The sequence below is a fragment of the Oncorhynchus mykiss genome, chromosome 6, assembly GCF_057628025.1.
Source record: "Oncorhynchus mykiss isolate SJ-2025 chromosome 6, ASM5762802v1, whole genome shotgun sequence".
In the NCBI taxonomy this organism is placed as follows: domain Eukaryota; kingdom Metazoa; phylum Chordata; class Actinopteri; order Salmoniformes; family Salmonidae; genus Oncorhynchus; species Oncorhynchus mykiss.
In genome coordinates, this window is record NC_143027.1 from 48,800,614 (window position 1) to 48,813,086 (window position 12,473).

The 12,473-nt window shown below is 41.4% G+C and overlaps 1 protein-coding gene across 1 annotated transcript in view; it reads right to left on the reverse strand.

Moving 5' to 3' along the window:
• Window positions 1-12,473, reverse strand: part of qsox2 (quiescin Q6 sulfhydryl oxidase 2) — a 62,287-nt gene that overhangs the window by 24,139 nt on the left and 25,675 nt on the right. Inside the window, exons 2-3 of the mRNA XM_021606671.3 lie at window positions 4,396-4,496; window positions 4,259-4,307 (exon numbers count right to left, since the gene is read on the reverse strand). Of these exons, the coding sequence (XP_021462346.3) occupies window positions 4,259-4,307; window positions 4,396-4,496 (150 nt within the window). The remainder of the gene's footprint in view (window positions 1-4,258; window positions 4,308-4,395; window positions 4,497-12,473) is intronic.

Here is a 12,473-nt window from a genome sequence, read left to right on the forward strand (position 1 = left end):
TCTCATTTTGTCTGTCATAGTTGAAGTGTACCTATGATGAAAATTACAGGCCTCTCATCTTTTTAAGTGGGAGAACTTGCACAATTGGTGGCTGACTAAATACTTTTTTGCCCCATTGTATGTATGTATGTATGTATGTATGTATGTATGTATGTATGTATGTGTGTATGTGTGTATGTGTGTATGTGTGTATGTGTGTATGTGTGTATGTGTGTATGTGTGTGTGTGTGTGTATGTGTGTGTGTTGCATCACAATACCGGGCAGCCATTCCAAGTGTACCCATGAGATTAGGGTTGTGACTAGAGAGAGTACAGCTACGACCGAAAGTTACTTTTCGTAGCAGATTAGGAGAGCATTTTAGCGAACCCTAACCCTTTTCTTAACCCAAGTCTCATAACTTGCTGTGTAAATTCTCCTGTAAATTCTGCTACGTCACTTCCGGTTGTAGCTGTAGTCCCTCTAGTCGGGAACCTGAGTTTTCCAGTCAAATTGCCAGGGTTAGATGTTCCAAGCCTATTCTATTGATTCTACTTCCATGTGTGCTGCTGCTGCATTGTGGTGGGCATTGCCTAGGCGACAGAATCACTAATTAGCTTGTTTCAGCAAGGAGTACAAAAGTTTCATGTTAAGAGACCATGTTACGGCCGAAACGGAATCAACCGCACGAATGCCTGGCCTTCCTGTCCTCAGTCAGCTATTCATTTCACCCCAAAATAAAAAATTGTATTATTAAAATGGTACACATACTTGTACCAAACCGTTCGGTACGGGGACCTCGGTTCGGTCCACACTAAACCTGAATGAATACATTTTTTAAAATTATATAAAATAAAACCGAGGCCTCTTGGCTTCTTGAGTAAATATCAGCTTTAAAAAACATTTCAGGCTATTCCGTTAAAACTAGAGCCTACGCGCAAGTTGTAATAAAAATGTATACCTTAAAGGTGCAGCAAGGAACTATTTCTGTACGATGGCGAGTGGTTAGGTCAATAAACCAGGAGGATTCTCCATCGTCTAAATCTCCAGTTTGTGAACATTTAGGCTCCCCAGTGGTTTACAACAGTGACAAACAGAGAGAGAATAGCCTATGCAGCTGCCAACATCTAAAACATGTTGACACATTTATACCAAGATCACCCCAGTATTCCTACCAAACAACTTTGTCTCCCCTCTGCATTCAAGCAGCCCTTTGCAACAGACTTTGACCGGGCCAAATAATTTAGAAGACCGATAAGTATGTTTATAGCCGCGTAATATGCGCCGATTCTCAGTGGAGAAGAAAAGTGCTCGAGCCACGTTACAAACATCGCCCTCTTGCACCCATTTCAGCAAACAGGTAGCAAGCACCCTGTTTATATAAGCAAGCTAAAGCTGAAGTTGTCAATTAATTGGCAACTTACTACAGATGGATGGACCCTCCAGGGCTACAGGGAGCTACTTTTAACAGTGAAAGCCCATCACATTATCCCAGAGTGGGAAATGAGAAGTACTGTGCGAAAGACACACGGCCTTTATGAGAGTCACAAAAGTGTGCATATGTTTCTTTATGTACAGTACCAGTCAAAGGTTTGGACACACCTACACATTCAAGGGTTTTTCTTTATTTTTACTATTTTCTACAATGTAGAGTGACAGTGAAGACATCAACCCCTTGAAATAAAACATAAGGAATCAAGTAGTAAAAGGGTTTAACAATTCCCTCCAGAATTATATTTGAGATTCTTCAAAGTAGCCACCCTTTGCCTTGATGACAGCTTTGCACACTCTTGGCATTCTCTCAGCCAGGATTCATGAGGTAGTCACCTGGAATGCAACTCAGTTAACAGGTGTGCCTTCTTAAAAGCTCATTTGTGGAATTTCTTTCCTTCTTAATGCTTTTGAGTCTATCAGTTGTGGTGTGACAAAGTAGGGGTGGTATATAGAAGATAGCCCTATTTGGTAAAAGACCGAGTCTATATTTGTTGGTAAAATTCTGATTAAATGACTGAACAAATCATTTTAAAAATGGAACTGTAACTAAGTAAAACTTATACTCTGTTTTATTATATCTGATTAACAATATGAGTTCATAAGAAGGGATTGTGTGACACGGACAAGGAGTAATTAAAGTTAATGAACACCATTGCAACTAGGAAGAAAGGAATGGGTTGGGGACTGTAAAAACAGATAAGGTCGTTAACCTATGGTTGAACCTACAGAAACTTAGCTCTGTGGTTTTTAGATAACCTAGGAATGCACTCACTGTCTTTTCTGTTAATTAGAACTGTCAGCTCAGTGATGATCGATAATGTTGAGGGGTCAAAAGTTACCTGGGAGTGTGTTAGTAAGTTAGAATGAACTTTTCACCTCACTCTGTCCCAGTCGAGAGGAAGGGATTCTGTTAAAGCAATGAAATGACTTTATGATCTGTATATAAACTGTTGCTCGTGGCAGCGCGCTCCGAGAATAAATTATGTTACCTATTATTAAAAAGACTGATCTCCATCTATTTTATGCAAACAAGAATCTTAAATTCTCAGAAAATAGATTAAGGGTTTTCAATTAATGAAAGCACATTGGCATAATTAAATTACACTAACAATATTAAAGCAAAAACAGCTCAAATAAGCAAAGAGAAATGACAATCCATCATTACTTTAAGACATGAAGGTCAGTCAATCCAGAAAATTTCAAGAACTTTGAAAGTTTCTTCAAGTGCTTTTGGCTCACATGAGGACCGCCACAGGAAAAGGAAGACCCAGAGTTAACTCTGCTGTAGAGGATAAGTTCATTAGAGTTACCAGCCTCTGAAATTGCAGGCCACATAAATGCTTCAGAGTTCAAGTAACAGACACATATCAACATCAATTGTTCTACGTGAATCAGGCCTTCATGGTCGAATTGCTGCAAAGAAACCACTACTAAAGGACCAATAAGAATAAGAGACTTGCTTGGGCCAAGAAACACGAGCAATGGACATTAGACCGGTGGAAATCTGTAATTTGGTCTAATGAGTCCAAATTTGAGATTTTTGGTTCCAACCACCATTTCTTTATGAGATGCAGAGTAGGTGAATGGATGATCTCTGCATGTGTGGTTCCCACTATGAAGCATGGAGGAGGTGTGATGGTGCTTTGCTGGTGACACTGTCTGTGATTTATTTAGAATTCAAGGTACACTTAACCAGCATGAGTACCACAGCATTCTGCAGCGATACGCCATCCCATCTGGTTTGCACTGCTGGGTTCTGACTTAACTTTAAAATATGAAATATTCTCATTCTCATATTCTCAGCCCTTGAACAGGCAGTTAACCCACTGTTCCTAGGCCGTCATTGAAAATAAGAATTTGTTCTTAACTGACTTGCCTAGTAAAATAAAGGTAAAATATATATATTTTTTTTAATTCATGACAGAGGGAGAGAGGGTAATGTAGAACATTTACATTCTGTCAGAATATGTTATTGTTAGACATCAGGGATCTTATAGGGAGGAGTAAGGAATTTGGGCAGAGGTCAGGTCAGATGACATGAGGAAGAACAGATATCACTAAGGTTCTGTCAAGCAACAGAGATGTATTGGCTTTTCAGATGTGTAGGAGGAGACTCAGCATAGGAGAAAGGGTTTACATACCAGAACTTATGTTCTTTGTCTTGTGCAGCTGTATGACCCAGTGGGTGAATAAACCTGGTTTGAGCTTTACTAAGCGTCCGTGAGTTTTTTTTACTCTGTTTATTTAGAACCTAACAGTTGGCGCTGCAAGCAGGGTTCACCGCAATTTACAGTCGAACTAGAGATTGCGAATCAGTGAAACAAGAGCCGGTACCAAAAACAGGGTTGGTACAGATCCTACACCTGTTACCACTCATTCATAAATCTTGGGAAGATTTGTAGCATACGGACCTAGAAAGCCTGAACTTATTCAGTAGTCCTGTTGTTTTCCGACTGGTCACAGCTTTATTGTAAGTCCCGGAAGCAACCTGGTACCTGCAGAGGGTAACTCCTAGGGCATAAATCCCAGCCCTAACAGTAGGTCTTTATGGAAACAACTTCAGGAGAATGTCGAATATGAAAACAACTGTCTTGAGATGGATATATTATTCTAGAATGCAGCGGTGGTACGGGTCTGTCTACATTTGGCAGTATGGCACAACATTTACAAACTGCATAACCTTGTCAGACAAACAATATTGTGAACATTTAAGTTCATCCAAATCAAAACTACTTATTTTGTTCCAAAAACAATCCCGAAATGCACCTACAAGTACCAACATCTTACCTCTGTATGTTTTTCCAACATCAAATGTGGGGCCACGTGCTTTAAAGTACTGAGGGAGAAAAGAACAAGCGGCAGAACTGTAAAACAATAGTGGCATATTAGGAGCCTACATGATTCAAATCTTGGCTGGCACATACTCTGAAGGTGGGGTAGAAGTGAATGCCAAACTCCTTGCAGATGTCAAAGTTATTCTCTTGAGCACAGTCCAGGACTCCAATCCGTATGGCATGCTCCCAATCTGTGAGAGAGAGAAAATGGGATGTCAGTTGTTGTTACAGGGACAAAGGCAAAGTAAAGTCATCAGCATGCTTCAGTTCGGCTGTGGCTTAGCCTAACGAGTGTGCACACATACTCCCTTAAAAGACCTTCGCTTGAAAAACTAGAAGAAAGCGGCAATACTGTTTGTCCATTTTGAGATGCCATGGCCAGTATACACTTCCTCAAAAATAGTCAGAATTAATCTAAAGTAACTCAAGAAATGTCATTATTTTTTACGTTTTTGCAGAGTCGTGCAATTTTACATCTAAGATGTAAAATCTGTTTGGTGCAGTATTTGTTAATGAAAAAATGTGCATGAAAATGAGTCGTCTCGCATTGGATTACAACAAAGACTTTATTGAAGAATCCCTAGAGTTGACCAATCACTGACGAAGGGGCATAGACTTCGGCTCCGAAATTCGGTTTGCCTCTAGAAAAAAAAACATGTTTGCCCGAACAGCCGGAAAAACTCACCAAAGTAAAGAATTAACAAAATGTCACAAAATATCCAAATATATGCACAAACTCTTCTGAACTGTTGTTTGGGAAGCATGTGGATGCCTTATAAGGCAGTGGTACAAATCCTAATTAAACCGTTAATGAATTTAGTGAAACTAAAAAGGCAAAAAGTACAGTCGTGGCCAAAAGTTTTGAGAATGATACAAATATTAATTTCCAGAGTCTGCTGCTTCAGTGTCTTTAGATATTTTTGTCAGATATTACTATGGAATACTGAAGTATAATAACAAACATTTCATAAGAGTCAAAGGCTTTTATTGACAATTACATGAAGTTGATGCAATGTCAATATTTGCAGTGTTGACCCTTCTTTTTCCGCCCTGGCATGCTGTCAATTAACTTCTGGGCCACATGCTGACTGATGGCAGCCCATTCTTGCATAACCAATGCTTGGAGTTTGTCACAATTTGTGGGGTTTTGTTTGTACACCCAGCTCTTGAGGATTGACCACAAGTTCTCAATGGGATTATGGTCTGGGGAGTTTCCTGGCCATGGACTCAAAATATCAATGTTTTGTTCCCTTATGGCAAGGTGCTCCATCATGCTGGAAAAGGCATTGTTCATCACCAAACTGTTCCTGGATGGTTGGGAGAAGTTGCTCTCGGAGGATGTGTTGGTACCATTCTTTATTCATGGCTGTGTTCTTAGGCACAATTGTGAGTGAGCCCACTCCCTTGGCTGAGAAGCCACCCCACACATGAATGGTCTCAGGCATGACACAGGACTGACGGTAGCACCCACCTTGTCTTCGTCGGACAAGCTTTTCTCCGGATGCCCCAAACAATCGGAAAGGGGATTCAGAGAAAATTATTTTACCCCAGTCCTCAGCAGTCCAATCCCTGTACCGTTTGCAGAATATCAGTCTGTCCCTGATGAGAGAAGTGGCTTCGCTGCCCTTCTTGACACCAGGCCATCCTCCAAAAGTCTCCACTTCACTGTGCGTGCAGATGCACTCACACCTGCCTGCAGATGCACTCACACCTGCCTGCAGATGCACTCACACCTGCCTGCAGATGCACTCACACCTGCCTGCAGATGCACTCACACCTGCCTGCAGATGCACTCACACCTGCCTGCTGCCATTCCTGAGCAAGCTCTGTACTGGTGGTACCCCGATACCGCAGCTGAATCAACATTTGGAGATGGTCCTGGCGCTTGCTGGACTTTCTTGGGCGCCCTGAAGCCTTCTTCACAACAATGGAAACCGCTCTGCTTGAAGTTCTTGATGATCAAATAAATGGTTGATTTAGGTGCAATCTTACTGGCAGCAAAATCCTTGCCTGTGAAGCCCTTTTTGTGCCAAGTAATGATGACGGCACGTGTTCCCTTGCAGGTAACCATGGTTGACAGAGGAAGAACAATGATTCCAAGCACAACCCTCTTTTTGAAGCTACCAGTCTGTTGTTCGAACTCAATCAGCATGACAGAGTGATCTCCAGCCTTGTCCTCATCAACACTCACACCTGTGTTAACGAGAGAATCACTGACATGATGTCAGCTGGTCCTTTTGTGGCAGGGCTGAAATGCAGTGGAAATGTTTATTGGGGATTTAGTTCATTTGCATGGCAAAGAGGGACTTTGCAATTAATTGCAATTCATCTGATCACTCTTCAAAACATTCTGGAGTATATGCAAATTACCATCATACGAACTGAGGCAGCAGACTTTGTGAAAATAAATGTCATTCTCAAAACTTTTGGCCACGACTGTACATTCTGATACGGAAAACACCAACGTTCACAGGTCAGTCTTACCACCAATAAATAAGGATTTCGGGGCTGTATAGAAAAAGTAAAGTAGCCAGCCAGGCACCCCACTATTTCCAAAAACCAATGAGCAACTCCAATCTACAAACAATACCCCATAATGACAAAGTGAAAACAGGTTTGTAGATTTTTTTTGCACATGTATTTACAAAAACAAAAAAACATTATTTACATAAGTATTCAGACCCTTTCCTAGGAGACTCAAAATTGAGCTCAGGTGCATCCTGTTTCCATTGACCATCCTTGAGATGTTTCTACAACAAGGGGGGCAAAGTACAGCCCGTTGGCCGTATCAAGCCCGCCGGGCACTCCAATCTAGCCCGCGAGACATAAAAATGTAACCCCTTTTTTCTCCCCAATTTCGTGGAATCCAAATTGATAGTTTCAGTCTTGTCCCATCGCTGCAACTCCCGTTTGGACTTGGGAGAGACAAACGTCCCCGGAAAACACGACCCAGCCAAGCCGCACTTGCTTCTTGACACAATGCTTGCTTAATGCGGAAACCAGCTGCACCAATGTGTCGCGGAGGAAACACAGCACACCTGGCAACCATGTCAGCGTGCATGCGCCCGGCCCACCACAGAAGTCGCTGGATCACAATGGGACAAGGAAATCTCAGCCTGCCAAAACATTTCCTAAGCCGGACGTCGCTAAGCCAATTGTGCACCACCTCATACGTCTCCCAGTTACAGCCAGCTGTGACACAGGCTGGGATTGAACCCGGGTCTGTAGTGACGCCTCAAGCACTGCAATGCAGTACCTTAGACATTGTGCGACCCGGGAGGCCCCAGCAAATTGATTTTAAAAATGCGTCCCTTCGTTGAATTTCAGTTTGCCCACCCCTGTTCTACAACTTGGAGTCCACCTGTGGTAAATTCAATTCATTGGACATGATTTGGAAACGCACACACCTGTCTATATAAGGTCCCACAAATGGCAGTGCATGTCAGAGCAAAAGCCAAGCCATGAGGTCGAAGGAACTGTCTGCAGAGTTCTGAGACAGGATTGTGTTGAGGCACCGATCTGGGGAAGGGTACCAAAAAATGTCTGCAGCATTGAAGGTCCCCAAGAACACAGTCGCCTTCATCATTCTTAAATGGAATGAGTTTGGCACCACCAAGACTTCCTAGAACAGGCCGCCCGGCCAAACTGAGCAATCAGGGGGAGAAGGGCCTTGGTTAGGGAGGTGACCAAGAACCCAAAGGTCACTCTGACTTAGCTCCAGAATTCCTCTGTGGAGATGGGATAAACTTCCAGAAGGACAAACATCTCTGCAGCAATCCACCAATGAGGCCTTTATGGTAGAGTGGCCAGACGGATGTCACTGCTCAGTTAAAAAGGCACATGACAGCCTGCTTGGAGTTTGCCAAAAAACTCCCAGATCAGGAGAAACAAGATTCACTGGTCTGATGAAATTAAGATTGAACTCTTTGGCCTGAATGCCAAGTGCCACATCTGGAGGAAACCAGATGAAGTAGCAGCATCTGGTTTCAGCAGATCTTGCTGTGGGATGATTTTCAGCAGCAGGTGGGGATGATTTTCAGCAGCAAGGACTAGTCAGGATCGAGGGAAAGATGAACGGAGCAAAGTACAGAGAGATCCTTGATGAAAACCTTCTCCAGAACCCCAGACTGGGGCGAAGGGTCACCTTACAACAAGACAATGACCCTAAGTACACAGCCAAGACAACGCAGGAGTGGCTTCAGGACAAGTCCAGCCAGAGCCCGGACTTGAACCCGATCGAACATCTCTGGAGACCTGAAAATAGCTGTACAGCGACGTTCCCCATCCAACCTGACAGAGCTTGAGAGGATCTGCAGAGAAGAATGGGGGAGAAACTCCCCAAATACAGGTGGGCCAAGCTTGTAGCGTCATAACCAAGAAGACTTGATGCTGTAATCAACAAAGTGCTGAGTAAAGGGCACGTGTTAACATTCACTTTTTTTTTTCTTTCTAAAAACCTGATTTTGCTTTGTCATTATGGGGTATTGGGTGTAGATTGATGAGGGAAAAAAACGATTTAATCAATTTTAGAATAAGGCTGTAACGTAACAAAATGTGGAAAAAGTGAAGGGATGTGAATACTTTCTGGATGCACTGTATGTACTGAACTTGTCTGATGTTTTAAGCACACTGTTGTATTAAATAAGACACACAAATGACTCAAGCAGGAGTGACAGCCTAACCAGAATAATTGTTTATTTTATTTAAAAAATAATTTTTTTTTAACTGTTCCCGACCCTCCTCCCCCTGCTGCTGGCCTTCGCAGAATTTGCCATTATTCTCCCGAAGTTAATGGTAATAGGCTACACCAGCTGTCGGCAACCTTTTCCATTTGGAGCAGCAATTTATCTTACCATTTCTACCGATCTGCGTGCCAGTTGTGATTTGTCACGCGCAAATTTTCATGGAACAGATTTATTTAATTTATTTATAATAGTCTTTGTATCGCTAAACACAGACAATGATTTTATCTCAAAGAAAATTATATACATGGAAAGTAACTTTTATTGCCAACTATGTAAAAATTGCCTACATAAAGCCAGCAAATAACATTGCAGCCTGCAGGTAGAAAATATCCCGATAGGCCATGCATAGTCAAACTTGAAACATTGTATCAACTGTCAACTGGGTCAACCCGAAACTCACTAGCAAACTTGCAACATTGTATAAAATATTCTGGGCCCTCAAGAGTTATCCACACCAGTAAGCTTTGGACAGACACAGCTGTAGGCTATTTGTGCAAGGGATAAGAAGTAATATGGTATTTTATGACGTTTCCGCTGGATAAGAACATTACATTTCTCCCTTCCTTGCCGAGTGGTTATCGACTTTAAATATTTTTGATTCTAAAACACAGACTTAAATTTTACTTGGTGTTTGAGGTGAATAAAAAAATGACTTTGAGAAGCTCCACATCTCTTTAGCGGTGGTGAGTTAAGACAATCAGAAATACTAAAATCAGACATCCCCAAATGGGCACATTTTATAAGCCTACATTTGTGCGCAGGCCAGGTAGATTAGTCCTACTTCTATATTTGTAATCAGGTGTGTGTCCTTACTCAACATTGACAGGGGCATTTCAAACTAAAAGTTGATGAATAAATTGACAAAACTCAAATGGAATGAAATTTTAAAAAACTTGTTTCTCACAAGTGTAGCATAGGTTGTGATTTCTTCAAACTATGTGTCAATGCCGACAATGATTTTAAACGACTAATAATATTTTGAATGTGTTAACAGAACTTACAGTAACCAAATAAACATTGCAGATTAGAAATTATGGGAATTAACAGTAAAATGTAGGCTTACACCTGGTGTAAGAATGAATGAAACAATGAATATTAGCGGGAGAGCGCACAATCTGGAGAGAGCCGTGCCCTGTACTGCTGACCCCTACTTTTCTTAGACCGTGGCATCCGCGCTCAATGGATTATTCCACTGAGACAGGCGCAAAGACAGGTGCCTCGTGTGCCATGAGGAAAATAATATATTTGCCACTGCTCGACTAAAAAGAATCTCGGTCGACCAAACAACCGACCAGTCGACTAAATGGGGTCAGCCCTAATGCATGGTTTATGTTCCTGTTGTAAACAATTGGAGTAATGCAACCTTATATTTTGGGTTATGATGGGGTAAAACAGTTAAGCTATGCTCTAGACATTTGTTAGTTATAGTATTTAAAGGAAAGGCGTCACCACAGATTCAAAAGTGGTGTGGCTAAATTTGTACGTGTTTTTTTTTTGGCCTGGAGTTTTTCCTGATCTCATGGCCTCGTCAGGTAAAAAAAAAAGTGGGTCCTATTTGTAGGCTATGACAGGATCCAACGGTAACTTTTTTTTCTTAACTGGCACGACCGGGCCAGTTAGCCGGACATGGTGTGGTTTTTAATGCATTGGGGTCATGCAGTGCCCATAGGTTGGCATTCTTTATCTCTATATGGAGCTATTAACAGGTTACATTTAAAATAAATAAATTGGTGGATACTTATTCTGTCCTATTTCACACATGTACATGAGTATATTAATATGCGTGATTTGAAAATGTGTTTTTTTTGCATATCCCAAATAGCATATATTTATTTTTGTTGGAGTTGTTAGAGTTGGTGTTAGTGATTTTTTAAATATCTTTTTTATGTTCAGGCAGTAGATCAGCTTTAATATTGCAGATAGAATGTAGCTCCATCAATGCAATTGTCAGAATAATTAATTTTGTTTGTAAATACAGTACCAGTCAAACATTTGGACACCTACTCATTCCAGGCTGTTTATTTATATTTACTGTATTGTAAAATAATAATAGTGAAGACAAAACTATGAAATCATGCAATAACCAAAGCGTTAAAAAAAATCTAAATATATTTTATATTTGAGATTCTTCAAAGTAGCCACCCTTTGCCTTGATGATTTCCAAGAGTGTGCAAAGCTCTCTCTCAACTAGCTTCATGAGGAATGCTTTTCCAACAGTCTTGAAGGAGTTCCCACATATGCTGAGCACCTGTTTGCTGCTTTTCCTTCATTCTGCGGTCCAACTCATCCCAAACCATCTCAATTGGGTTAAGGTTGGGTGATTGTGGAGGTCAGGTCATCTGATGCAGCACTCCATTACTCTCCTTGGTTAAATAGCCCTTACACAGCCTAGAGGTGCGTTTTGGGTCACTGTCATTGTCCTGAAAAACAAATGATAGGTGGGACTAAGCGCAAAAAAAGATGGGATTGCGTATCGCTATAGAAAGCTGTGGTAGCCATGCTGGTTAAGTGTGCCTTGAATTCTAAATAAATCAGTGTCACCAGCAAAGCACGCCCACACCATAACACATCCTCCTCCATGCTTCACGGTGGGAACCACACATACAAATACCATCCTTTCACCTACTCTGCGTCTCACAAAGACAGAGGATGGAACCAAAAATCTCAATTTGGACTCAGACCAAAGGACAGATTTCCACCAGTCTAATATCCATTGCTTGTGTTTCCTGGCACAAGCAAGTCTCTTCCTATATTGGTGTCCTTATACAGAAATTTGACCATGAAGACCTAGTCTGAACAGTTGATGTTGAGATGTGTCTGTTACTTGAACTCTGAAATATTTCTTTGGGCTGCAATCTGAGATGCATTTAACTCGAATGAACTTGTCCTCTGCAGCAGAGGTAACTCTGGGTCTTCCTTTCCTGTGGCGATCCTCATGAGTCGGTTTCGTCATAGCGCTTGATGGTTTTTGCGACTGCACTTGAAGAAACTTTCAAAGTTCTTGACATTTTCATGGATTTTCATGACCATGTCTTAAAGTAATCATGGACTTTGGCTCAAACGCATTAAGGAAAGAAATTCCACAAATAACTAAGAGGGCACACCTGTTAATTAAAATGCATTCCAGACAGTCTACCTCATGAAGCTGGTTGAGAGAATGCTAAGAGTATGCAAAGCTCTCATCACGGCAAAGGGTGGCTACTTTGAAGAATCTCAAATCTCAAATATATTTTGATTTGTTTAACATCTTTGGGCTAGGGGGGCAGTATTTTGACATCTGGATGAAAAGCGTGCCCAAAGTAAACTGCCTGTTACTCAGGCCTGGAAGCTAGGATATGCATATAATTGGTAGATTTGGATAAAAAAACATTCTAAAGTTTCTAAAACTTTTAAAATGTATCTGAGTATAACAGAACTGATATG